The 27,989-nt window shown below is 47.7% G+C and overlaps 1 protein-coding gene across 2 annotated transcripts; it reads right to left on the reverse strand.

Moving 5' to 3' along the window:
• Window positions 1–2,678: 2,678 nt before the first annotated feature.
• Window positions 2,679–27,936, reverse strand: DTX2 (deltex E3 ubiquitin ligase 2). 2 transcript variants are annotated; one of them, XM_082201442.1, is made up of 10 exons: window positions 27,807–27,936; window positions 20,990–21,384; window positions 18,211–18,811; window positions 15,360–15,418; window positions 12,525–12,659; window positions 8,996–9,066; window positions 8,012–8,170; window positions 5,476–5,637; window positions 4,368–4,457; window positions 2,679–3,183 (listed from the first exon to the last, which is right to left on the reverse strand). In XM_082201442.1, exons 2-10 carry the CDS (start codon window positions 21,267–21,269, stop codon window positions 2,959–2,961), a joined length of 1,782 nt encoding a protein of 593 aa, XP_082057568.1. In that variant the 5' UTR covers window positions 21,270–21,384; window positions 27,807–27,936; the 3' UTR covers window positions 2,679–2,958. The 2 variants fall into 2 exon arrangements, with proteins under 2 accessions (XP_082057568.1, XP_082057569.1); XM_082201443.1 differs by lacking the exon at window positions 12,525–12,659.
• Between the last annotated feature and the right edge of the window lie 53 nt (window positions 27,937–27,989).

The following is a 27,989-nucleotide window of genomic DNA, read 5'->3' on the forward strand; positions in this document are numbered from 1 at the left end:
AGCATTTCCATGTGCTGCTCTGGTTCGCCAGAAGCGGCTTAGTCATGCTGGCCACATGACCCGGAAGCTGTACGCCGGCTCCCTCGGCCAATAAAGCGAGATGAGCGCCGCAACCCCAGAGTCGGCCATGACTGGACCTAATGGTCAGGGGTCTCTTTACCTTTACTATTTCTGGGTTAGCAAAGTCTGTAACCTGAAGCGTCTATAACCCGAGATACCACTGTACAGCAATGGTTACTATGTGTGGAATTCTGCAGCTGGAGGGTTGCATTTTTAATTTATTTCTTTACTGTTAAGTGTAAGGGACTAGTCCTCATGACTCCTAAGGTAGGGTTTGAAAAGGAGGTGGGGCAGGGGAGTAGTTTAAACAAGACGCTTGCATCCAGTTTTTCTCCATGTAGAATTTCCAACACTCACAGTAGAATGTGAGGAAGAAATCACCAGTTTCCAAGGTCTGTGCAAAGGTATTTATTGTTTAGAGGTTATTATGCTCTCTGTTCCCAGCAGCTGAGCATTTATGGTCTAGATTCAAAACTTTGTCAGGCTCATGAGCCAAATAAGCCACGCATAGCTCAGCTTTAGGACATTCATACAGATCAGCAAAGGCAGCACAGGGGTAAGTCGGCTTTGCTTGAAGGCTTTGATGTCAAAACTAACTTCCCAGTCCACAGGAGGCCAGAGAAATTCAAAAAGGTGTCTGAATTCTCAGAAGCTGGAGAAACTGGGAAGGTCTGCCAGTAGCTGGGAAAGAGAGAAAAGCCTGGATTGCTGAGCCCTGCCCATGGGGATATGAATCTCACATTGGACAGAGATTTGATCTTCCATCTCCAATGTGGATCATATGTCTCCCTCTTATGGTCAACCTTGGCATAATCTTTATTAATTTGCTACGCTGCAATAAAGAATGGCAGCGGGCAATGAGTGTGAGCTTTGTCCCAGTGGAAACTTCCACTCCTCCATTCCTTTGTCACAGTGCTTAAAGTGGGAAAATCACTCCCAAACTACAACACCCTTACCTTCCAAAATCTTAGGGATCAAAGTTATCTTTTGGCCTGATGGCGCTCCAGCAGTTACAAAATTTGATTGGAAAAGGGAATAAAGGGTTACACGTCATGTCTGAACACGGTGCCAAGGCCCTGAGGCTGCTTTTTGTTGACAAATCAGCACAGCCCCAAAATAGTGATTCAGATGGGGAGTTACCAAAAAACTTTGGTGACTCTGTGAGGATTCCAGCTCCGTAGCATTAAAACCAAGCAACCAAATAATGGTTATACAATTCAGCATCCTGAGAATCTCAAATTTGAGGGGTTGAAGTTCTTTTTGTAAGCAAGTCCTTATGGCTGTGAAAATACACTTCAAAGTATGTAGGCAAAGACAGGCCATATTATCTCAGAAGGCTGAAAGGGTAGCTGAGTAAGACTTTACTTCTCCGTATAACTAGCATTGTAATAAAAATTATGCAGAATTATGGAGAACAACATTATGCAAACCTATTTGATTTGCATAACGCATGCAGGGTGTTAATTCCTGCTTTTACTGATGCCGGGGGTCTATTTTACTTCAGCTCCAAAGGACAGAGCGCTGCCAGCAGCTTCTCTGTAGGTAGATGGCACATTTCAGCAGAGTGTTGGGATTCTAGTGGTCACGAGTGACTCCTGTGGGAGAGAGTTCCACAATCCAACTATCTGCTGTGTGAAGGAGGACTTTCCTTGGCTGAGAGAGGAAGAATAGCGCCCCTCTATCCTTTTACTCCACGCACTATGCATCGTTTTAAACATCTTCCATCAAATCCCCTCTCCTTTACTTGCCTTCCCGCCCTGAATTCAGAAGCCCAAAGGTTGTAGCCTTTTCTCATAGGAAACTCATTTCGGGCTCTTTTGACTGTTCTGGATGTCCTGCTCTGCACACTTTGGTGCACAGAATCATAGAGCTGAAAGGGACCTCAGAGGTCATCCAGCCTAACCCACTTCCTGCCATGTAGGAGGCAACGGTGGCCCTCCCTGAAAAGTCACCGTCTGGTGAAGGACAGGCCACCGCCTCCCAAAAAGCAACACCATCCTGGATCCCAGACACAGAAAGAGAGCGCCTAAATGAATGCTGCCCTGCCTCTACATCTCCCTGCACAGAGAAGACGAGCAGATCATGGAGAAATCTTAACTACAGCTCTTCGCCCTGCTCTGCAAACTTCTGCACACAGGAAGTGACCTTGTAGGTCATCTAACACGAGAACATGCCAAATCAGGCTGACAGCCCATCTGGTCCAGCGTCCTGTTCTCGTAATGGCCAACTAGATAGCAAGCAGGATTCGTACACAAGAGCACTCTCCCCTCTTATGGATTCCAGCAACAGGTATTGATTGGGAAATGTTGCTGCCTCAAACTGTGGAAGCAGAGCATTGTCAACGATTGCCCTCTCCTCAGATATTTTGTCTTTTAAGGCCGCCCAAAGCAGGCGGACACCACTGCCTCCTCTGGGAGGGAGCTCCGGAGTTTAACTCAGTGCTGCGTGAAGACAGACTGCCTTGCTCAAATGCAAGATCTGCAATGCAGGAGGAAGACGCAGCGCCCCTTGCAGGTTGCCACCCAGAGCAGGCATGCCCACATTGCATGAAAGGCACCTCCAAGCCCCGCCTCCCCATCAGCAACCGCATATTGCGGAAGAAGGCAACGAGGGGAGAGTTAAAGTCACTGTCCTTTTATGCTTTTCTTCTATACAGGGGGGAGAAGGTTTCGCTGTGTACATTCAGGCTGGGCTAAGCACTTAGAAAGATACAAAACGGAGTAGCGAAACCTCCTCCCTGCAACCAGGCGATCCCAGAGACAGCATTATTGCTCAGAGAAAGGGGGGCAAGTGAGCTTAAGGCAACAGGGGTGACTGGCTGTAGCGGCGGCGACCCTCGAGGGGGGTGCCTGCAGTCCGAAGGTGCAGGAGCGGGCTCCATCCGACTGACGCGGGTGATCAGGATCTCAAGCAGTCTTCCGTGACCCCCTGAGCTGCCAGCTCGGCCAGCACATTGTCCAGGTAGTTGGGGTCTGGATAGCCGTGCCCCGAGGTGTTGGAGTCCATCTCCGTCTTGTGGTGGATCTCATTCCACACCACGGTGTTGCTCTCTCCTGTTGTGCTGGACGTCCCAATGGTGAAGATCAGTCTCCTCCTCCAGGCCACCTTCAAGAGCTCCAAAACCTGGCAAGAGGAAGGCAAGGCAGGGAAGGAGGGATGGAGGTCACTCAAAACTGACTTGCTGATTCAATGGAGGCCACCTCTGCTGGTGACGCTGTGTGGCTGTGAAGCCAAATCAGAGTGAGGGTGTGAAGCTTTGCCCTCGCCCAGACCTAACTTGTTGGCATCATGGAGGCCACTGCTGCCAGTGACAATGCATTGTTGTGAAGCCAAATCAGAGTGAGGGTACCCCTCCCCGTTTTGGCCCTGGTAGATGGCAGTAGAAGGCACCCTGCAACCATGTGGGCGAATGGACTTTGGCTGTAAGTGTGAACTGTCTCTATGAAGCTGGTGCCATTTTGAGCTGAATCTGAGTGATGGGGAAGTTCTCATTTGGCTTTGTTCTGCATTCATCGAGAGGTGTTTGCCAGACCTTACATCTCACCTCCTTTCTTAGCTGTCCCTGGTGTTGGATGGGGTTTTGGCCGGGACAGTTACCAGTGTCCCCCACTGCATCTTACATTTATTATTACTACCTACTACTGTTAATGTTAATAATAATATTTATATCCTGCCTTTTCCCTCGTACTGGGGCTCAACGCAGCTTACACAAATTAAAACAGGGTACAGATAAAATACAAAAAGCTAAAACCATATAAAATATTATTGTGAAAAGTAATCAAACTTTTAACAGAATCTGAACAATATAAGAAGCAAATCTATTAAAATACAGGCAATAAGGAAGACAGACAAGCTTGTGCTCACCCCTCTCCTCTATTACAGCCTTCACCAACCTAATGCCTCCAGGTGTTTTATAGAAAGGTTTTCAGCAGGCAATTAAAAATGAATACAGAAGGCCCCTGCTGAATCTCCAGTGGCAGTGAGTTCCATAATACTGGGCTGACGACACTAAAGGCTCAGTTCCTTGTTGTTGTCAAATGAGCCTCACCTACTCAGGGAGCAGTCAGAGCTGCTCCTGCAGATAATCCCGGAGTTTGAGCTGGAATATAAGGGATCGGGAGAGTCCTTGAGGTACCCTGGACCAGAGTTGTTCCAGCTCCCAGCAGCCCTTGCTATGAATGATGGGAGTTGTAGTCTAAAACACCTGGAGTGCATCAGGTTGTCTAAGGCTGACCTCCTAGCTCCTCCTCCAAACTCTGTTGAAAGATGACTGCCACAGGTAAGCGCAGGTGCTGACTCCATCATACCTTTCTTCCCTTTTCGTTATCTGGCAGGTAACAGTAGCGCGGGAAGCCCCTTGCAGAATATGGGCGGCCTGGGTTGGGGTGCTCCGGACCCTGGAAGAGAGACAAAGGTCACACATGTGAAATCCAGTCATTGGCTGTACTGCCCACTTAGTTTCAGAGGTGGCTGCAGGAAGGGGGCAGTGCTGTATAGGAACAGGTCGGAAGGGCTGCTGGTTAAATATCAGATGGGTACTTTGCACGCTGTTAGTCAGGCCTGTTGGCAGACCAACTCTGAGTTACAAAGATGTCTGCAAATGTGGCATGAAGGCTGGCAACATCAACCCCGCTATGTGGGAATCCCTCACAGATGTCCACAGTGCCTGCAGGCAGTCAGGGTGTGCACCCATAGCAGGGACCAGAGGAGGAATGGCCGCTGGGAGGAGCGCAGAGAGAAGAAACGCCGTGGTGCATCTGCAGCAGCACAACCGGATGCCTTCAACTGCCCCAGCTGCAACAGGACATGTCTCTCCCGTGTTGGTCTCTACAGCCACAGAAGGCGCTGCAACCTTCCAGCCATTTGACATCATCCCCAAAGGCACACTCCTCCATTGTCTCCCAAGACAGACGGATGCCAATGTTAGGATATTTCCATTCCACCTTAAAAGGGAGCAGGATGTTTAGTGTCACAGCCTGCGTATTTCCTGTTCACAGGATGTTTATGTTTGCTATTGCTTTCGTTTCTCTCTCTGTCTGAGACAGTGGCGCAGGCAGTCATGTCTTTCTTTGTTCTGATCAACGCTGAATAAAGCTTGTAAATAGTGCTCTCCTGAGTGCAACTTTTGGCTGTGCATTATCTGCTGATAAAGTGTGCATGGGCTCTAGAAGAAACTCATGTCGCTAATTGCCGATACTGCGTGACTACGGGAGATCGATGGATCGTCCGGCAAATGGCTTGGGGCCATGATGGACTTTATCTCCCTGGCAGTATCCCAACAGCCAACAGTCAGGGGTAGCCAATATGCGAACCCTGGCGCTCCACCCCTCTTCCTTAGCTGACGCCACTGCATAGCAGGGGGTTGGACTAGATGATCTGTGGTGTCCAAGTTAGATTCCATTCTAACTTTCTCACCTGAATGCCCCTGTTAATGTGGTACATGATCTGTATCGAGCCACAGTCTTCATTCCCCGGGAGAGACTCAGAGAGTATGGCGACATCCATCTTCCCGTTGGGCTGGGTGCCTGTCTTCTCCCCGTAGATGGTCTTACAAGACGGGCACTGGAGGCTGCCGTCCTGGAACGTAAAAAAACAGGTGAAAGAAAGGTTTAGAACCCCGAGAACCAGGGGATGTGTCAGGGTGGGGAGCCTGAGCCCCAGGATATTTTGAGGCAGGCTCCAGATCTCTTGCACTTCCCCATTCCTTTTACTTCATCTTTAAAAGTAGTTTTGCTTATACTTACAGAGAACAACTCTGAAGCACAGCAGCCCACCCCTGGGATCCAGTTTACTTCCCTTATTGTCTGTGGCAGCCAGGCACACTACAAAGGGCGGAGGAGATTGCAGTCACTCACCTCCTTAAGTTCCCAGAAGCACCTATTCAACCCCACTCCGGCTGCAACAGTTTTTACACAGATTGGCATGCCTACTCTCCTTGAGCCCACAAATACGGTCACCAGTGGCAGCCAGAAATTTAATTCTGATGGCCGGAAGGAAAGAGTTCTTTCTGCCATCGTTACAGCTGGCAACAGGAGGCAGAGAGCACCTCTTTCAAACTGGCACCAGGCACTTAGAAATATAGACTTAGTAATATAGAAATATGCCTCATGCTGAGTCAGACCAACAGCCCATCTAGCTCAGCATCGTCTGACTGCCAGCAATGGCTCTCCAGGGTTTCAAGCCGGGAATTCTCCCAGCCCTACCATGGGAGATGGAACCTGGGACCTTTTGCATGCAAAGCCGGTGTTCTGCCCCTAAGCCACAGCCCTTTCTTTTCACCCATTATCTTCTGGGAGAAGGATATATTTGCTTTTTCTCTACAATACAGGAAGGGAGGGAAGCCAAGTTTTGATGGCTACCAAGGCCAGGCATATTTTTTTGATTCCCGGGTGTGTGTAGTGGGAGGGAGAGGGGACTGCTCAGCAAGAAGATAGTTCACAGCAAAAAAAAAAAAGCAAAAAAAAAAAAAAAGCAGCCGTGTGCAACCACAGGAGTTTGGGGGTGCAAGTCCTTGTACAAAGTCAGAGCTGCTTGACCATCTAGGTCGCATTCACCCCATGCATTTACAGCTCTGTGACAGCACTTTAAAGAGTCATGGCTTTCCCCCAAAATCCTAGGATCTGTAGTTTGTTCAAGGTGCTGAGAGTTGTTAGGAGGATGTCTCTCCAAGGGCTACAAACCCCTTTTCCCCAGGGGGCTCTCGGAGATCGGTACATGCATATTTTGGATATTTTTTCTCTCTCTGTAAGAACCATTTGTTCCAGAAACAGAGAAGAACAGAGAAGTAGTTTCAAGAAGCAGCAGAAGGCTGAGATTGTTCTGTCTATGCAAGGACATTTTTTTGTGGGAACTGTTCTTTGGACATGCACATTATGACAGGAAGCACTGATAACAAAGGTTCTGCGTAACTTGATGTGAGTTTCTTGCTTGTGCCTTTTGGTGAGAGAAGCAGAGAGAGAGTGTCTTGGACTCGTGTTGGACTCAAAGCCTTGACCACGGCAGTGGTGAATGTCTGTATATATTTGCTGCCAATATGCTTTTATGCCTGTCAAGTAAATCTCTACACTTGACTGAATCTATATGGCATCCATGATTGTTTATTGCCTACTGGGTGTGTCTTCAACCCCAAAGACGCTTCCAAGGAAGGAGCTACGTTGAGATGTAAGTCTGTTGAGTATGGATACTGGCACACAAGCGCAGCAAAAGTTACGCAGGACCCAATCTTTCTAAATCATCCATCAGTTTGATGGGTTGATCCAACAGCAAATGCATCAGCTATATGCTTGTAGGCATAAGGAGTCCATATGATATTTTGTAGGGGCAGATTGGAGCAGGAAATTACCAGGACCACAATAATAACACTCCATTTTAGTAGTCAGTTTCTTGCTAAAGGTGCTTCCTGCAGCCAAACAACCATTGCAGGAGGGCGTTTCATATAGGCGCAAGCAAGCGAGTTAGAACATTTTGCGGTTTTCTAAAATGGAAAGAGGGCGTTTCTAAAGTGTGAGGCCTCATTTCCTCGCAAGGACCAACAATGCAGTCAATCAACCATTTGCAAGATTTTTGCACAGAAATTCATAATTGTGGGTGAAGATATTGATATATTAATGAGTTGTTCTGGGCTTCGTAAATTAATGCAAGAACCTTGAACCTGCGCTTGGTTATTTTCTGAGCTAAAATCCTTATGGAATATGTGTGTTAATGGAAATCTAGATGGAGCATTCGCTGAAGCTGACGTACTGGAGGAGCTGGCTGGAGAATTGAGACTTCTGCCCCTATCCCTGCCCTGGTCTTAAGTTTCCAGCAACCTTAAAGGTTACGCCTTGCTGGAGCGCCAGCATCATCCCTGCTATAATGATTGCCCTCAGCAGCAACTGCACACCATGCTGATTAGGGAAAGGGTAGCTGCTTCTGCACATGACCACATGCACCCGCCCCACCCACCAAGTACCTTATTGCCGCTCGTGTACATGGCCAGCACACAGAGGAGGTGGAAGGTGTGGGTGCACTTGGCCAGCCTCCCCACGCTCTCCGGTCTGATCGTCTTGCTCTCACAGGCATCGCTGTAGCCCGAAGGGGCGCCTAGTTTTTCCATGCAGATGATGCAATCCTGGACAGAGAGAATCAGTATTTCAACTCCAGCAGAAGAGGAGGCTGGAGAGGAGCAGGGTCAAGAGGTGGAGTGGAGGCAGGCTACTGAAGAAGCCAGGAAGTCTCCCCCTCCTGCCGCAACCAGCTACCCTCCCCCCTGGTCTCCCAGGACACGCAGAGAAATGAAGAGCAGAGGAGAGATTGGCTGTGTGCGCAATTTGCGACTGCTGGGGAAAGACCATGGAGAGGAGGAGCCGTAGAGAGCAGTGGGAAAGACCTTCAGTCCTCGCAACTGCTTTATCGGGGCAAGACCTACAGGGACAAGTTGCTGTGCTCACTGGGCCTGTGCTGCTTTGCTTTCTTTGAATAACTTCATGGACGCGGTGTTTGCTATTGCTGACCTAACGCCTGACTCCGGCTCCTGACAACTAACTTAAATTGTGATGTTGCTGTAACCAATTTAACAAAAATGAATGAATAAAGAAAGCTGCATTTCCCCTTCCCTTCTCCCTCAACTTTAAGCAGGGGTGAGGAACCTCAGGCCTGGAGGCCAAATGAGGCCCTCCAAGCCTCTTCACCTGGCCCTCAGAACTCTCTCCAGGCCACAGCCCTGCTCTGTACCCGCCGCCAGTGGCTTTGCCTGGATGGAGGAGAGAGAGAGAGAAGGGTGGGTGTAGAAACAAGCCTACTGTAGAAATTTGCATTCACTGCATTCACTTTTGGCTCTGGCCCCATCCACCACCTGGAGGTTTGCCTCAGGCTGAAAGAGGTTCTCCACCCCTGGTTTCTAGGGAGGGCTCCGTTCCTAGCTTGGAGGGGCTCCTGGGGCCGTTCCTCAGCTCACCTCATCAGCAGGGGGTGAATTCAGCTCCTCCAAATACTTCTTAACCACCTCTTCAGGATTGCTGGAGCCACCTAGAGAGAGAGAGAAAGAGAAGAGAGAAAGCACAGAGGGAGACATCAATCTAAGCTAAGGCACAAATCTGCTTGGGAGACAGCAGATGCAATAGGAGCAAGCGGCCCACAGGCAAGTCAAGGCGACGGGCCAAGGAAGAAGGGTTAGAGAAGGTGCAAGAAGGTTAAATTCAGCAAAAGTAATTTCTGAGCAGTCGCAGCCAGCGCGTCAGTGCTACGTGCATAAGATCACAGAGCAGGGCGGAGTAGTTTCCACTGATGGGCACAAGAGCTGGGTAGAGGCCATTCACACCATATGTCTGAAGTGTGATAAAATCACTTTAAACAATCATGGGAGCTGCGGTTTATCAAGGGCGCTGTTAGGAGGCCCCTGTTCCCCTCCCAGAGCTACGATTTCCACAGTTAGGTTAACAGTCAATCCCTCTTCCCAGGGAACTCTATGAATTGTAGCTCTAGGTGCTTTCAGTGAACGTGGCCTTGGTCTCTCAACTTGCAATGATGATGGAAGCTTTGCTCTGCTCCTGCCGTGGGTCTGTAAGGAAGGGTCCAATACCTGGGCAGAGGACCACCTGCCTAGAGAAACTTCTTAATACCATTCTACCGTTGTTCCCCTTGAAAGAAAAGGTAAACTCAAAATGCACTGAGATCCAGTTACTGGGGAAAAAGTCTGTGCACCTACTGGAAGTGACAGTTGTCTACTGGGGAGAAAAGCACCTCTGAACATAAGCAAAGTCTTCTCCCCTCATCCCAGATGCAGTTGGCCAGTGACATGCAACACTACCCTTAAACCAGGGGTGGCTCCCCAGATTTTGCTGGACTACAACGCCCCATTGACACTTGGGTTAGACTAGAGGGGTGATGAGAATGAAGACCCATAACAGCCAGGGGGCCGCAGATTCCCCACCTGCGCCTTAAGCTACTGGTGGGAGAGGTAAACAGGTTCTCCACAAACTGCCCAGAGCTAAGGATCCAGAACACCACCTCTGAGAATGCAAAAATGTGGGCTTGCGGAGCAATGCAGAGAGAAAACATTAGGACAGTGGTTCTTTACAGTGGGTTCTGACCAGTCTAGAGTCTAAAGCAAAGCCCCTTCCTCTCTTTTTAATTAAAAGTTTTACTGCTCTTACCACTTTCAAAGCTATTTCCTTTGGTCACATTTGTTTGTATTTATGATTCTGACTTTGCAAGTCACAAGAAAGCCAATTATTATAAACAGCTATTGATTTTCTTATAAATTAGTTACTGTACATCTACAGTAGGCAAAGACTTGTGTATGTTTGGTACGTACCCGTATATAAATATATACTGCTCTAAATTTCCTTCACCTGTATGCTGTTGTTGGCAAGACTGAGTAAAACTATTTTTTCATGCACAATTCTTTGTTTCTTCTTTTTTAGCTAAAATATTAGATCAGAACACACATCTATTTCTGCATATATTTATTTTTTAACTAAATGTGCAATTAATTGCAACTGGCTTGAATGTATTATTATCATCGTCCTTAGTGGGTTGTGCAAACTGCCCTACTGAATAATACTTTTTATAGCAGGCATAGGCAAACTCGGCCCTCCAGATGTTTTAGGACTACAGCTCCCATCATCCCTGACCACTGGTCCTGTTAGCCAGGGATGATAGGAGTTGTAGTCCAACAGCAGCTGGAAAGCTGAGTTTGCCTATGCCTGTTTTATAGGGTAGGGTAAAGGGCACTGGGGATGAGTTTATGGAACCAAGAGGGCAGTCGCCCAAAAATGTCTGGAAACCTATCAGAAAGCAGCAGATGGGATTCAGCTAAGGAGTCACACCAGCGGAAGTGCTGCCCAATAGCTTTCCTTTCTGCAACGACACCCTCTGCTATCTCCACCCCCTGCACCCAAAATTGCCACTTGTGGGGTTGAGAAAAGCCCCAGGGTAGCAACACGGGGCGAGGATAATTCCTTCTGGCATGTTGAAATCATTGCCCTGTTGGAACGATCCCCCTAGTATATCTGTTTTGAAATGTGATGCTATTCTAGGCTGCAACAGAATTACAGTGTCCTGATTAAGGGAAGAAACTGTACCACTCTATTCCAAATTGGTAGGCCGACACTAGGGAGTTGGGTATGTTTAGCCTGGAAAAGAAGAGACTGAGAGGAGATATGACAGCCATTTTCAAATATTTCAAGGGCTGTCACATGGAAAATAGAGCAAGCTTGTTTTCTCTGGCTCTGGAGGGTAGGACCCAAACCAATGGATTCAAGTTACAAGAAAGGAGATTCAGGCTAAACACCAGGAAGAACTTTCTGACAGTAAGAGCTGTTCAACAGCAGAACAGACTCCCTTGGAAGGTGGTGGACTCTCCCTCATGGGAGGCTTTTAAGCAGAGGCTAGATGGCCATCTCTCATGGATGCTTTAGCTGAGATTCCTGCATTGCAGGGGGTTGGACTAGATGACTTTGGGAACCACTCCAACTCTAAGATTTTATGATTATTCAGTTGTTTTGCATTACAATACCCAGCGACTGTGTGGCAGCCCAAAATATCTGAAAGGCACTAGCTGCTGGAGAAGGCTGAAAGCAAAGGGGCTGGGCCAAAACAGGGATTTTGGGATTTCTTTTTAGGATGAGCCAGATGGAGGCAATAATGGTTCCAGATACCAGTTGCTAGAAACCACAGGTGGGGAGAGGGCTCTTGCGCTTGGATCCTGCTTGAGGATTTCCCGTAATGGGCATCTGGGTGGCCACTGTGAGAACAGCAGGCTCTTCTTACGTCCCTAAAGGGAAATGTGTCTCAGCATAACAAACACAATGGCAACAAATAGGAACTTGATTTATCATTAAGTGATCTGGGAATCTTTCTAAATGAGCGAATTAAGAGGAGCCGTGATGGATGAGCCCTAAGACTAAAGGACGCAAACATTTATAAGGGGGTCAGTATTATGCACATTTGCAAACCTGGGAAACCCAGCTGCAACTAAGGTATCACTGAGCCGCCATTCAGCCCAAAACATTTTACTAATACCAGTTTAACCATCCGAGACTGTTTTTGTGTCAGCCACCAGAAAGTGAACCTCGGCTAATCTGATAAGCTGCAACAGGAGCCTCCGCTACTGTAAATATAGCCTCCTCCTCCTCCACCACCCTTCCCTTCGTTCTTGTGTGTACCTTGGTTTCTAAGCATAGAAAGCCTGGAGACCACCCGACTTCTCTGTTTGGGAGCACAGAGGCAGCTTTAGAAAAGGTCATGCAGATTCTGGAGAGACTACAAAGCAGCAGCGTGTAGGCAAAGATCGCGTCAAGACCCTCAGCGGCAGAAAAGGGCCAGGCCATCCAAAGAGCGTCCAAAGCTATCCAACTTGCCAGAGAAGCCAGAAAGGAGGAAGGAAAGGAGAGCAGAATGCCACAAGGAGGAGTGGTGGCAGCAGCCGGGAGGAGATCTCCCCCACAACCCGCCCCCCTGAGGAATCCAAGCAAGTGGACTACCTTTGGCGATCTCTCTCCTCCTCCCCTCCTTAACTGAGCTGTGTTTTTTAGAGGCTCTAGGGGCTCTGGCGGGCTGAGGTGCCAGGCTGAGGTGCACAGGGAATCCAGGGACTGACATCAGAAAGGCCATCATGCCTACAGGGGGGCACGAGATCAGCATGCAAGGTGGGGAAGGGAGGGAAGGAGGAGCGAAAAGAAAATTTGCATCACACAATTTGCCAGGAAATAACACAAGGAAACCTTGATTTGAGAAGCTGATTCGACCAATGTAAAAAGAAATCATAAAACAAGCACAAAAGGAAAAGGAGGTGATTCAGTGTTGCAAGGGGGTGGGGATATAGATGGGTAAGACAGAGACATCTAAAAGCTCACTTTCTCCCAAAAGGGTGGAATTTGGGGGTGGGGCGCAAGGAAGCGAGTCAAGCAGCAGACATGTTCACAGCTGCCAACTTCGAACGACCACATAAAACAGGGATGGGGCGTTTGTAGCCCACAACATCTGGAGGGCCACAGCAGATCTGAGCAGTGGCCATGCTGGCTAGGGCAGATGGGAACTGGAAGTCCAAAATAAATGGAAGGCACAAGCTTAAGGAAGGTTAATTGGCACAGGAGAATTTTCCCAACTAACTTTTTCCCAGAAAAAGCACATTACTCGTGATGGGGAATGCAGGCTCCCAGCCTTCAGTTCAGCAAAGAGCAAAAGCTTCCATTTTTACTTTAGAATGAACAATAGTTTCATGAGACATACAAGCTTGGGGGAACTGTGGTTTGATCTAACCAACATTCACAAAAAACAAAGCACGATCAAGCTGGAGATTTAGAGGGTGGGGCATGCAAGGCTCACTACAGTCCATTCTCAGTCACTAAACCATGGTTTAGACAAGTCAGTTGAACCAGACTAATACATAATACGACAAGAAGTCACAAACAGACCCCTGTTTTTTAAGGGATCCCTCCTAGGTTCAGCTGGTTGCTGAAAAGCCCTGAGCCGACGACACAGAACAGAATTTGTGTGTGGCAGAGGATTCTGGGGTGCTCCAAGTTCATGCGAGTCCTGAGGCCTACACTCATGATGACGACCATATTGAGGGCTGCTGCAGTGCCTACTCAAGTCCCAAAGCGAGAAATGGGCAAGATATCATCCCAGCAGCTGCAAAGTGTTTCTGAAGCATGTAGAAGCAGCAAGACTCATTGCTGTTCCTAAGCACCCATATTGAAGACCAGCCACCTGCTTTCCAGAATCAGGGAAGGATAGGTGGTGAACAGATTTTGGAGAAAAAGAAGACCACACCCTGCTTTTTTTTTTAAGGATGGGGTGATGCCAGGAGTGCATCCTCCATCTCCCATTTTATGACTTTACTGGGTGTCCTCACACCCTCCTGGGCTTTTCTTCCTTGCACCTCATTGCAGTGAGACTGTGCCCAATTAAGGCAGACTCTCACAATGCACAGAGCCAGCCACAGGGGAAAGTAGTATGCACTCAAAACATATAGCACCTGGAAGAGAATTTGTGGACTGTAGCCTCCCATTAGATCGTCCGAGCATCTTATGGAATATATGGGGCAGGGGTACATCTTGGCTGTGAGTCCTGCAACCCCTGCTCCCTGGCTTGCTATCTAGCTGGGGAGGGTGACTGCAGTTACAAAAGCTGAGACTGCCTAAGAGGCCAGGGCCTATTTTGGCTGCGAGTCCTTCAAGCCCTGCTTCTCAGGATGCCTGCAGACTCTTGGGGTGGGTTATTGTTTAGGGTTTTTTGTTGTCGTTATGACTTAATTTTGGAGAGGCTTAACCTTGCTGTTATTAATAACAGTTTCTTGTATCTTTAATTTTAGATTTTATTATGACTTAGGTGCAGATTGTTTATATGCTTTTACTTTCTCTGCTTATGTCTACTTTTGTTGTGCTTTTGCAACTGTATACATCTTTTCATGTTGTGAGCCGCCTTAGGCATGGTTTTAACTATGGAAAGGCGGTCTTCTCAATACCTCTGTCAGGGAAAGGGGACCAATGGTCTGAACTCCAGTAGCTGTAGCAGCCTCTGAGAAGCAGAAGGGGTGAGGGGGATCTGTATCAAGTATGGAAAGACAATCTATTGAGAATTCAGAAATCCTCATTTTAAGGTGAAGTGGACTTAGGGACATTCAGGAAGAAGCATGCAGTATGTTTACCCCAACAGGATACAGGTAACTGCTAAAAATAGGGAACCTGTGGCCCTCCAGAAGGTTGCTGGACTACAACACCCATCATTCCCGACTATTTGCCATACTGGCTGAGGCTGATGGGAGTTGCAGTACCACATCATCAGTGAGGACACCATTTTGTCTTTTTGCTATGCAACTGAACACCTCTAAGAGATATTGAAGCAATTAATTTTTTTGCATAATGGTTTCTGGGATCAATGAGCAGGGGTTGTATCCAACTAACTTTTACTCAAGAGTTGAAGTTAATGGTCATGACTAACTTAGGTTGGTTAATTTCAATGGGTCCACTCTGAGTAAAAATTAGCTGACTACAATCCCAGGTTTTTGTCTATGTTTGGATGAAACCGGACGCCATTTTGAATCACGATGGCAGACTCAATCGCTCAAACCTGCATGGATTTTAATCACACTTTGCATGATGGGTCCTGAGATCAAGGAGCAGATTTTCATCTGTGCCAAGCGGATGCCATTTTGAAACAAGATGGTGGACTGAACCTTTCATAACTGCACCTTTTTTGTTTCTTAGAATTCCCAAGCAGCACCGGGTATGAGGCTGCCAGTTCCATGTAAGCCCAGTTGCCAATGTAAGCCATGGGCGGGGGGACAACAAAAAGAATTAACAGGGGCCATTTACCTGCCAGAGCTTGGCTCACTTTGCTGTGTCTGGACATGTTCACTGGTAGCTTTGGGACACTGGAGAGAGAAGAGGACAATGTTACTGAATGTGTTTTAAAGTGGATAATTATAGCAACCACAAGGAATAAGCAAGAGAACCAGACATACCTAAGGCTATACATGCTCTAGGCTAAAAATTGCATCTCTCTGCCTAGGCAATCCAGGTTTGGCCCCCTGAACAGCTGACACCTACAACCATGGATAAATCAAGCAAACTGTACACATGGGCACAGTTTATAGCGATTTTATCAGATGGGGGAAATGAGGCATACACAACTCCATCACCACCATAGCAAAACCTATTCAGCAGGATATATTATCGGCTTTCTGAGATTTCAACAAGTACTGCCCAGTTTAAAACACTCACACACAGCAACTTGCTTTTTTAGAAAAAGAAAACAGACGATTCTCAGGAAGTTAAATTCCAAGCCCAGTACCAGCTTCTTATACTCAGCTCAAGATATACCAGGTTTTCTTACAACAACACCACCAAGTGCTGGGACAGCTCAGTTGGTAAAACATAAGACTTAATCTCAGGGTCTTGGGTTTGAGCCCATGTTGGGCAAAAATTCCTATACTGCAGGAGGTTGGACTAGATGATCCTTTTGGTCCCTTACAACTCTACAGTTCTGATCTGATCCAGTATTTCCTGGCTTTGTATCTAGGCTGATTCATAAAACAAAACCTTCACAGTCAGATTAAAGACACTGTCTGCAGCTCTAGGGGGGCTTTTTGCTGTGCGCACAAAAATGAAAAGTTTCCAAATCTAACAAAAATAAGAAATATTTTAATCTGTGGTGCTGACCAACAAACAGCACAGCCCAAGAGCTGGATAGCAATGGCTGGCTGCTCAGATTTCCTTTAATCACATACATGGGAATATTCTGTTTGAAGGTGGGTTTTTGCGAGCTTCAAGTATGTGAGCCCGAACAGAAGTAATTACACACTTCCGACAGGAGGCGATTATGTGGAGGAAAGCTGCCCAGGGCTGTCTGCTGGTGCTGAAACAGGACCTTTCCACAGCTTAAGCTTCTACCTAATCCCCCAAACACCAGCATCACCTTCAAGGCCTGATCCCCATTTAGCACAGGCAAGTGAAAGAGGAAGACTAAACACCTCATAAAGAGCAGCAGCAGCAATACAGTGACCCTAACCTGAAGGCCAGTTCACACACGCAGGGTGAATCACTTGGATACTAAATACTTGCATCTGAATGTGTGAACCCCTGCCACCAAGAGAGCTTAAGAGCATGTTGCAGTCAGCATGGCTTACCCAAATGCCTGACAGCCAGTAAGATTGTGTCCTGAAGGAAAGAGTCACTGGAACGTCGGAAGCTGCCTGATATCAGCTCAGACGATTTAACCCTGCATTTTCTACAAGAGGGGTGAGGAGCCTTTTTTTAAACTTAATGGCTGCATACCCTTCTGAGCAAGCTTCCGAGGGCCACATATTAGTGCTGGGTGAGGCCAGAGGCAAAAGTGTGTGGAACAATGAATGTGATTTTTATATTTGTACAGGAAGCTGGTTTCTTCACACTCAGGTACCCCACACTATCTTCCATCCAGGCAAGAAAGAGACACGACCAGAGTTTAAAGCTACATTTCAATCAGGCAGAAACCCTCAAGGAGGATGTGAAGCTGGGCCGGTGAGAGTTGTGGCCTTAAAGGGGATTGGGCATGGGATACATTTGGCCCCTGGGAGGGAGGTTCCCCACCCCTGGACTGAAAGAGAGTCCACTAACTATCAACAATTTTATTTTATTTTTTCACCGCTGAAGTTGCATCTCTTTTCCAACAAATATTTGATTGGGAGATTGACATTATTTCAGTTGCAGGCTTCAGAGGCTCTTGTACAGCAGATAAACATCACCATACAAGAGAGAGAGGGGAACCATCAGCAGTTGGGTTCACATTGATTGGCAGTGGCACTCAGTCTCAGGCAGAGGGAATATTTTCCATCTCCTGCTACCTGAATCCAGTGTGCAGAAGGAGAGACAAAGGAAAACCCCATGTTGGGGATCATTAGGAAAGGGCCTGACACCTTCCACACCTTGCTGATATCATAATGCCTGTGGCACGACCACACATGGAATACCAGTTGCCGCTTCTAAGAAAGTTTATTGCAGGGCTGGAAAAGGTCAGAATAAGGGCAGTCAAAACCATCAGGCAGGTGGAACAACTCCCCCACCAAGAAAGGCTATAACATTTCGGGTCTTTTTTGTTCAGAAAAAAAGGTGAGTTGGGGTGGAGGGGAGGACTGTGATATACAGAAATTGTGCATGGCTTGTGATAAATTTGCTATCTCTATAAAAGCTGCACGTAAGCAGAACACCCTATTGATCAGCTCAGAAGAGTCTGGCTGATGGGGTCTTCTCCAATGCAACTGCCTCATCCTAAACAGAGCCTTAAACATACTTTTATCCTAATCACAGTGACAACTTGCTCCCTCCCCCCCCCCCCCAGGATCCATGCTTTTCTCGCCCTCTCTCATAATATGAGAACCGAGGGACATCCAATGAAGGGTGGAAGATTCAGGAAAAAAGGAAGTCCTAATTCAGACAACACATAGCTGAAGTATGGGATTTAATACCAGAAAACATAGTGACTGTCTAACCTGGTTGGATTTAAAAGAACACACAATTTTGCACAGGACGAAGCAGAGTGGGAGAGAGGGGTGGCCTGGGGAAGAGTTCGAAGGCTGAGATACAGAGTTTTAGAGGGTTAGATTTGGCCCGCAGGCCTAATGCTCCCCACCCTTGGGCTTAGAAAGGATGTTAACAACTCAAGACTGGATCAACAAACATAGCTCACCTGACTCCTTTTGATGTGGTGTTTGCTGGGCTTGGCCCAGCGACGGCACCAGACTGCTGTACATTCAGCCTTGGCATCGACCGTGCTCCAGACAGGGCTGGCTTGTTATAAGGCACAAAGCCCACCAGAGAGGAACTGAGCCCCGCTGTCCTGCCAGCCCCCAGATTCCCAGCAGAGGGTCTGGGGGCAGTTCCGGCGGAGGGTCCAGGGAGGTTCACCATGGAGTGCCGAAACCGTGATGTAATGGGGCCAGTCCCACTGTTCAACAAACACTGCTGGCATGTGCATGAGGGTCCTGTATGAGGAGGCCCCGTCACTGTGGTGACTGGGTAGGGAGAATCCACCCGCCTCCGGATCCTCCGCTGGTAGCCCGTGGCCTTGTTGGTCTGGGTCTGCGAGATGAAATCGATGCTGTACTTGTAGCCAAAGAGCCCAAGATCTGCCTGGGGGGTGCTGACCGCGAAGGCTTGCTCCAGGTAGATGCAGACGGTCATCTCATAGGGGAACCAGCCGCCGTCATCGTTCTGCCACTCCCAGACAACTCCCTGCCCAGGGGCTGAATCCAACTGGAAAACGTGTCTGCGCACACAGCGCATGGTCCCTGCAAGGAGAGAAAAGGGGTACCAGCAATTTGTAAGATGAGGAACAATGGTAAGGAAGAAGCCTTGTATCTTTCGACAGAGGCCCAGGCCCCAATTGCTAAGGAAAACACTTCATCTTAATGATCTGGAGAATTTTGGTATCCCAAGGCTTGGCAATCCCAATTTTGGTATCCCAAGCCCAGTACTCAGGGCTACACCCTTCAATGACTATGCTTTGCTCCAACCTTGAGTGCTCGTCAGGCTGGAATGGGTTCTTGGGCTCTGATGCATTGTCCTGTGTATTTGGACACGGGACTAACAGTCCCATTGTTTCTGTGCCTTAAGGCTCTTCTTCAGTTGACTGACTGAGACATAACCAGCTAAATTCTTCAGCACATAGCAGAAGTCTCTCTGAACATGCTGTTCCTGCAAGACAGGAACAGAGAATGTGGTGGACTCTAAGTGTTGTAGGGCTACATCTCCCATCATCCTTCTCTGCTGGCCATGCAGGCTGGTGCTGATAGGAGTTGGAGCCCAACATTGCCACTTTGGCTAAACCTACTATGAAGAGGAAAGAGATCCTGGGACCAAAGGAACTTGGCTGGGAGAAGACATTCCTCCTCCTCCTCCTCCAGGTTGGAGGCACCTGTAACTCTTAATCTAAATAACAGGGAACAGAAGACCCAACACTGACCTGCATTCTTGTTCAGCTCCTCTATTATTTAATGCATTTCTATCCTGCCTTTCTCCCAAGTAGGGATTCAAGGCAGCTTGCAACATTTAAAAACATCATTATTAAATACAGAATAATAAAACCAACCAAGTTGAAAACAATAGTCAAAATATATCACAACACATTTAGAGCCAGCAGTTAACACTGGGTTTGCCCTGACAGCAGCCCAGTGGTAAGCATGGTCTGCACCTCAGTTTCCAAAGGCCCATCTGAACAGGAAGGTCTTGGCATACTGGTGGTAGGGTAACAAAGAGGAACCCAGTCTGACCTCTCTTGGAAGGGTATTTCGCAACCTGGGAGCAGCCACAAAAAAAAGGCTTTCTCCTGTGGACCTGCTGTACCTCTGATGTTGATGGGACAGTGAAGGTGCTTACCTGAGGATATTAGCACCCAAGCAGGTTCACATATGGAGATGGGACCTTTCAGGCAGCCACTGGGCCCAAGTCACAATGTCCTCTAAATGCTTCTGGACTCCAACTCCTACCAGCCTCAGCCAACATGGCCAGGGATCATGGGAGCTGTAGTCCAGCAGCAACCAGAGAGTGTTTGCTACCCCTACATCTGCTAATCTGTCCACTGCCGACAGCTGAAGCACCACACTCCTGCGGCCTGACTTTGCATCTGTTGCTCCCTTCTACAAAGATGTTCAGAAACTCAGGAAGGAAGATTTCCTGCCATTCTCTCTGGCTTCTGATGAACAGCCCAGATTGCCTTGCATTGCAATTACAAAGTTTTGTGGATAGGCATTTCCTGCTAGGTTTCCTGCCCACCCCCCAATTTTGTGTGTGTGTGTGTGTGTACATACACACACACACACACACACTGTTTGTCCTACTCTAAGTAGGCAATTGGTGCATCTTGGTAACTTTAAGCCATCCATTTTAATGGGTTTACTTCGAGCATGACTTTGTTGGATAATACCCACTAGGGCTGGGCGATATATTGATACATCCAAAACCGTTTTGAAGTCTGTATTGTGATAACGGTTTCATAATTTTAGACCTGGCCAATATATTGCATATCATGATGTGTATCTGTAGCGCTCTCTCTCTCTCTCTCTGTGTGTGTGTGTGTGTGATGCAAAAATCATGATGAGGGAAAAACCGTGAAGCCAGCCAATGCTTATTTCAGCCATCATGAGAGATCAATATATTGTGATGTTTATCTGGTGATGTATCACAATGTTGCAAACCAGATATTGCCCAGCCCTACAGTATTCGCCTCTACATAATCTCGTCCATCCCTAGTCTAATCCTCTTTTAAAGCAATCTAGACTGGTGACCATCACTGCCTCCAGTGGGAGCAAGTTCCATAGTTTAACTCAGTGCTGTGTGAATAAGTCCTTCCTTCTATCTGTCCTGAATCTTCCAATATCCAGCTTCATCAGATGTCCATGAGTTCTAGTGTTATGAGAAGGGCCACTGCTAAGTCATGCCCAGGCCAGCTGGCACAGCCGCTTTCCTACCTGTATCCTGCCGGAACTGCGTGAGATTCGGTATGTCGATGATGTAAGGTGCTAGCGTGGAATCCGCTTGCCCCAAAGGAATGCTGCCGTTGGCAGGCCAGGAGGGCAGTGACTGCCTCCCTTTTGCCATGAGAGCCTGGAAGGACTGCTCGATGTAGCTGCACACGCCGCTTGGGTACGGCCTCCACCTGCTGAACTCATCTTGCCACTCCCATACAGCCACTCCTGGATCTGGCAGGGACGGGGGAGGCCCGGCGGAGGTACCTGGCAAAGTTGCCATCTTCAATGGGCTTTTTGCCCTTCCTCCAGAAAAAAGTGGGGGGAATATGGAAGGTTCGGGATGGTGTCAAGTCAGAATTCAATTTTTCATCTTTGGCAACAGCAGCTTGTCACATCTGCAAGTTAAAAGGGGGGAAATGTTAGCCTTGAGTCTCTGTGTTGTTACTCAAGGTTCAAACAAGTGGGTGCCAAACATATACAGTATACATGGTAATATCACCCTCCACCAATACAATGAGCAAGAACAGGAGGACTGCAGCTAAGTGGTTAGAGCATCTGCTTTGCATACAGAAGGTCCCAGGGCTCAATCCCAGGTAGGGCTGGGAACATCCACTGCTTGAAACCCTGGAAAGTCAATGTCAGTCAGTGTAGACAATTCTGAGCTAGATGGACCCAATGATCTGACTTCCTATGTTCCTAAAAAGAATGATGAATGAGGGGCAAGTTTTTTTCTTCTTCTTCTTTATTTCATATTTCCTACTGCATTCTTATTTTAACTTCACAATAGACTCTTGAATTAAAATAAAAATGAGTGAAAGGTTAGAGCTGAATCTGCGTAACTCTGCCCATTTTCAGTTTCACTGGCACTCAATTTGTCCCATCTTGTGTGGTGTTTATGAAAGAATGCACAAAACATCTGCATTTAAATTATAAATTCCTTTTTATGCACACTCTGCATGCAATGTACACATTTTTTGACTCTCTCCCCCCCCCAATACTTTTATAAATACAAATGCACACAGTGGTACCTTGTGTTGCGTAACCTCCAGGTCACGGAAACTTCGGGTTACGGCCTTGGCAAACCCGGAAGCATGCGTAGAAGAGCTCTGCGCGCGTGCGCAGAAGCGCTCTACCGAGCCACGAACATGTGCAGAAGTGGCATCTCTAGTTACGGATTTTTCGGGGTGCACACAGCACCCCAAAATGAATTAAATCCGTAATTAGAGGTACCACTGTATTGTGCCTATGTTGCAGGGGCCGAAATTGCACTACAAAGATCCACACAAATCCACACTATGTTCCAATCCACCACTGTAGAAAGCGGACAGAATGAACTCGTCCTCTGTCCCTATGAGAAGATCAAGTAACAGAACAAAAGTAGGTAATTAAAAAACAAACAAACCCCAAACAACTAGGATTGTTCTGGTCTGTTTGGTTCATGCAGGAGCCTGGGAACATGGCTTCATGTGGGTGAAGCCTCTGGCTGCTGGTGGCAAAAATAGTTTTGACAGCTGCTACAGGCACACAGGTAAAGTCTCCTTCTGCCCTTTCCAGCTGCTGCCCAAGAACCCTGTCTCTGACAGCATCGGCCCTGCATGGCACTCGGAAAGGAGGTAGGAACAAGGAAGAAGCAGGTCAAATAACCAGGTTTTTTTTCCACCCAGGAAAGAATCTAGGACAAGCTAAGAAAGAAAGCTTTCCCTTTCAAAGCAGAGAGGCTCTACAAAAGAACTGCTTCTTTCTCCTGGGGCTGTTGGGAGGGCAAAGAGGAAAGATCAGTTGTACTGGGCCCAGCATGTGTGGACAAAGAGGGGGTGGTGGTGGTATCTTTCTAACCAATGGCACAAAGGCTTTCATGCAGGCTGATTTTATAAGATCAGAAGGTTTCGGTTTTATTCTTGCATCCGTTTTGCTTTCACTGTTCCTCAAGGAGACAGGAGAGCTGTGGAGCCTGTTCCAAAAGCTTTGCAGGAAAAAAGCTATGAGCCAGAAAATGGTCCACAAGGTCATAGCTGGTGAAATACATGAGACCATGAACTCTGGTCCCCAGTCCAAAGCTGACAGCACATGCACCCCTTTTCAAGCTGGATGCATTGAACTCAAATGTGAACAAATGACACCAGGGAGGGAGGAAAGAGGTCACCAAAGCTTTTGCTGTGTGCTGTAAAGAGTGGAAGAAGCTGTTTTCAAGTCAAAACACAGTTTTCTCCCCTCAGAAAATACTTTGCTTCGAAACTTAGCATACAAGCAAAGTATAACCAGCTTACATAGAATGCTACTGTTGAGTAACCCAGGTTTGTAGGTCAACTGAGAGTCAACCTGGAGGGCTAAAAAAAATTAATGGCACCCTGATGCCCCTTATGGGTGGCACTTTTACAAAGCAATAAAAGGAAAGACCCCTGCCTCATGGAGGTTGCAGTTTAAAGTACAGCGGTACCTCAGGTTACATACACTCCAGGTTACAGACTCCGCTAACCCAGAAATAGTACCTCGGATTAAGAACTTTGCTTCAGGATGAGAACAGAAATCGTGTGGCAGCAGCGCGGCAGGCCCCATTAGCTAAAGTGGTGCTTCAGGTTAAGAACAGTTTCAGGTTAAGAACGGACCTCTGGAACGAATTACTGTATTTTTCGCTCTATAACACGCACCCGACCATAACACGCACGTAGTTTTTAGAGGAGGAAAATCCGTAGGCATGCCACCCGTAGGCATTCCCTCCATAACACGCACATACATTTCCCCTTACTTTTTAGGAGGAAAAAAGTGAGTGTTATGGTGCAAAAAATACGGTAAGTACGGGCATTTTGCTTTTGCTTCATCATTTGCTGCTACAACTACACAGTGCACTCCTGCCTCAAGAGAAGGGATGGTGTCCCAAACTGCAAGCACAAAGTGGGGCTTGTGGGAGTAGTCTGGTGCAGGGATACCAAAGGAGGATCTTAAAAACACTAAAGCGGCCAGTTCCAGTGCTTTATTAAAGAAAGATAACTCCCCTCTCTGGGCCCAGGGCCAGGATCTCAGGGCCCACAGAAAAGAATAGCACCAAAACAAGCCAACTAGCAGATATCCAAGCAAGTGAACATACATATGAGTGCATTCTTGCAAAAACTACCAATAAGTTTCAAAGATATTTTGACTATCAAGATGGCCTTGAGGGCCTTCCGAGAACAGTCTCACCTTTGGTTCAACACAGATGGGGAACTCGTGGCCTTCCAGACATTGCAGTACAACCCCCCCCCATCACCCCTGATTGTTGGTCATGCTAGCTGGGACTGATGGAAACTGGAGGTCAACAACATCCAAAGGGCCACAGATTAGCCCACCCCAGCTATGGAGGGTTTAAAAGTGACCAGCACTAGTTTGCTGCTGAACACTTTCAAGCACTCGAGAACCTTGGCCATTTCACATTTCTGATGCATGCTTCCACTTACTGGTATTTACATATGATTTTGCCTAAGGGCTCAAAAGAACACTCTTCCAGTATTATTATTATTTTTAATTAGGCTGGTTGTCTGTTTTGGAAAGGGTTGAACTCTCCCTTAATGGGGCTGCCCTTGGAAGGAAACTTCAGCTGGTCTAAAATGCTGCAGCCAGATTACTGGTTGGGATTGCATTTAGATCTCATATAACCCTTGTTCTAAAACAGCTGCAATGGCTACCAGTGCATTTCCAGGCCCAATTCAAGGTGCTCACAGTAGTGTTTAAATCCCTAAATGACTTAGGCCCCAAATAACTGAAAGACTACCGCATTCCCTACAGACCCTCTCAGTTGCTAAGATGGGCAGAAGGAGCCCCTTAGTAGTTCTGCAGAAGCTTAGAGTGGGGGTGGCAGCTGGTAAGATAGCCTTCTCTGTAGCAGCACCTAAACTGTGTGACTCCTTCTCCACAGAGGTGCATCTGGCACTTTCATTCAGCAGTTTCTGGAAAATGTTGAAGATGCACCTCATTAATCCTGGCTTAAGACACCTGAGCTATGTGTTTTCAGGACCCACCTGTGTAAGTCGCTTTAAATTGTTTTTAATACTGTGCTGTGTTCGGATATTGTAACCCACTCTGAGAAACTTACTGTGATTATTTTGTCGCTCTTCATAGCAACCCTGGCAAGAGAACGAAGAGGGTCCACCCATTCACAGACAAATTGCAGAAGCCACTTCCAGCAACATTGTGGAGATGTGGAAGAAAATGAAGTCCAGAAACATGCAAATACTCCACTAAGGCCTGTGGTGTTGGGGTGGGTATTAAACGTAGGAGAAGCAGTTCCACATGCCTTTCTGGCAACATGGAATGATTATCCAATGTAAGTAAATGGAGCCGAGAATGACACACAAGAGGTGCTGAGAAACAGCTGGATGACATCTATCCCCTCTGCTCTCTCACATATACACACAAAGTTATTACTCATCCTTCCCCAATTAGATTAGCTGACATATGAATGATAAAGGAATGGAGAGGAATTTCCCACCGTTAAATTTACAGCATTGGGAATAGCTGTCTAGGACCATAAAGTTAGGTACCAAGCCAGCCAAACAGCAAGCCATCCCAGAGGTAGGCCTGTTTACTCGAAGGATGATAGATTCTTGCAGCTCAGACCCCTCAAGTGAAAAGCGGCTAAACCTCAGATGCCTGGTGACCTCTGTCACGAAAAGGCAACCCTGCTAAGACAGTAAGAAACACACCACTGGATCGGACCAAAAACCTACCTAGCCTAGCATCCTGATTCCAACCAACTGCCAATGGAATGCCTCCTGGAAGCTTGGCGAAGTTGAGAAACCTTCCCCAGCAGAAGGGACTTAGGGGTAAACTTTTCTTGTATAAGGAGAACCCCTCACACACAAACATATACACCCTTAGGGGAGGGACTTACGTCCCAATGCACAATTTTGCCAACAGCTCTGATCACTCAGTAGCCCCCCTTTCTTGGGAGGGGAAACCACAACACCCCAAAATACCCATCCCACACAGCTTTCCTGTAGAAGAAAAGTTGAACCATAGCATGCGTGCCTTAGCGCAAGCGCACAAAACCTCCCCCAAGAAAAGCCTGAATCCTTAAAGGAATGCTACATTGCCCAGGGGACCATTAAAGCACCCCTAAAACAAGTCCAACATTTTCCAGGCAGGTGACTATAGCAATGTGTGGTGTATTAAAGGCGGTCAATGTGCTGTCGGACTCCAATCTCCATTGGCCCTGGGCAGCACGGTCAACAGTAACAGATTATTGGAGCTGGATGTCTAACATCTAGAGGCCACCACTCAGCTACCCCTCTCCTCCCCACAGAGTTCTGGCCTATGACCAGGCAGTCCTGGGTTCAAATTCTCAAGTCAGCCTTGAAGCCCACTGGGTATCACTGGGTCACACATCATCATCATCATCATCATAACAATTATACCCCACCTTGCCTCCAAGGAGCTCAAGGTAGTCCACATGGTTTCCCCTCCCACTTTACTGTAATCGTCACAGCAGTGCTATTTTTCTAGAAAAAGAGGTGCCGGAAATCACCATGAACGCCTCCCTTGTTCTCTTATAAAGGCAATGGTGTCCACCTGAGAGGTGCCAAAACTGAGTTCCTGTGAGTTCCAGCTGGGGGGGGGGAGAATAGCCCTGTTAGGTAGGTTAGGCTAAGAGGCAGCGAGTGGCCCTTAAGGTCACCCAGTGAGCTTCATCGCTAAATGGGGATTTGAAACCAGGTCGTAGTCCATGGGTAGGCAAACTAAGGCGCGGGGGCCAGATCTGGCCCAATCACCTTCTAAATCCATACCGCAGACAGTCCGGGTATCAGCGTGTTTTTACATGAGTAGAACGTGTCCTTTTATTTAAAATGCATCTCTGGGTTATTTGTGGGGCCTGCCTGGTGTTTTTACATGAGTAAAATGTATCCTTTTATTTAACATGCGTCTCTGGGTTATTTGTGGGGCATAGGAATTCGTTCATTTCCCCACCCCCACCCCCAAAATATAGTCCAGCCCCCCACAAGGTCTGAAGGACAGTGGACCGGCCCCCTGCTGAAAAAGTTTGCTGACCCTTGACAAACACTGTAACAACACAGGGCTGATCTCCCTTGCACAGTGGTTCCGCGGGGCAAGGGGACAGAAGAAGTGAAACTTCCTCTGTTTACCTTATGTTCCTCCTTCAAGTAAGGGCAGGGTTTATTAAAAATACAATATACAATAAATGAATAAACCACAACCTACAGGTTTTGAGAGTCGTCCTTGGGCTAGAAGGAGTGGCGAGAGAAGATTAAGAGGTCTGGGTTCGAACCCTCACTTAGCGAAAGAAAGAAAGAAATCACAGTGGGTGGGTGGCCTTGGGCAAGTACAGTACTTGGCTGCTTAGTAACTCTCTCCGTCTCTGAAGTCTTAACTTACCTCACCGGGCGGGGGGGAGGGCTGCGAGGGTAAAATGGACAGGAGAGGAAGGAGAAAACAAGAGACCACAAACACCAACGGCCCCACCCCGAGATTCTGGGAGGAAATGAAAAATGTCATGTTATTAAAGGGCCGCTCCCAATTTTCTCAGAAACTCCACTTACAAAAAAAAACACCATTTATTTTTAATTTTTTTTTAAGCCCTGAAAAGCACTGCCGGGGACTGAAAGGCACGAGGGGTCGCGGACCCCCTAAAATGCCCCCCTCAGCCCTTCAACCCACTTCCCTCAGACCCGCAACACTTCGAAAAACCCCGTTCCCCAAAAAAACACAACTCCCCAAGCCCCCCAGACCTCTCTCAGCCCCCCAAAGTCTTCAACCCCTCCCCAAACCGCCCCACCTCCCGCCGTGTGAGTGGGGCTGAGCCGCCTCGCCCCCCCCCCCAGCCCCTCACCGGAGGCCGCTGCCAGGAAGCTCCTCGTTGCTGCTGCTGCTCCTGCCGCCGCTGCTATTCCTGCCTTGCTTCCTCTCGGCCACCTCCGCCTCAGCCAGAGTGAGTAAGCACGCATGCGCCGCCGCTGTCGTCGTCATCGGCACCGCCTCCTCGCTGCCGAGCAGCATCATGGGAGTCGTAGTC

Source organism: Podarcis vaucheri (genome assembly GCF_965113315.1).
Source record: "Podarcis vaucheri genome assembly, chromosome: 15".
Lineage (NCBI taxonomy): Eukaryota > Metazoa > Chordata > Lepidosauria > Squamata > Lacertidae > Podarcis > Podarcis vaucheri.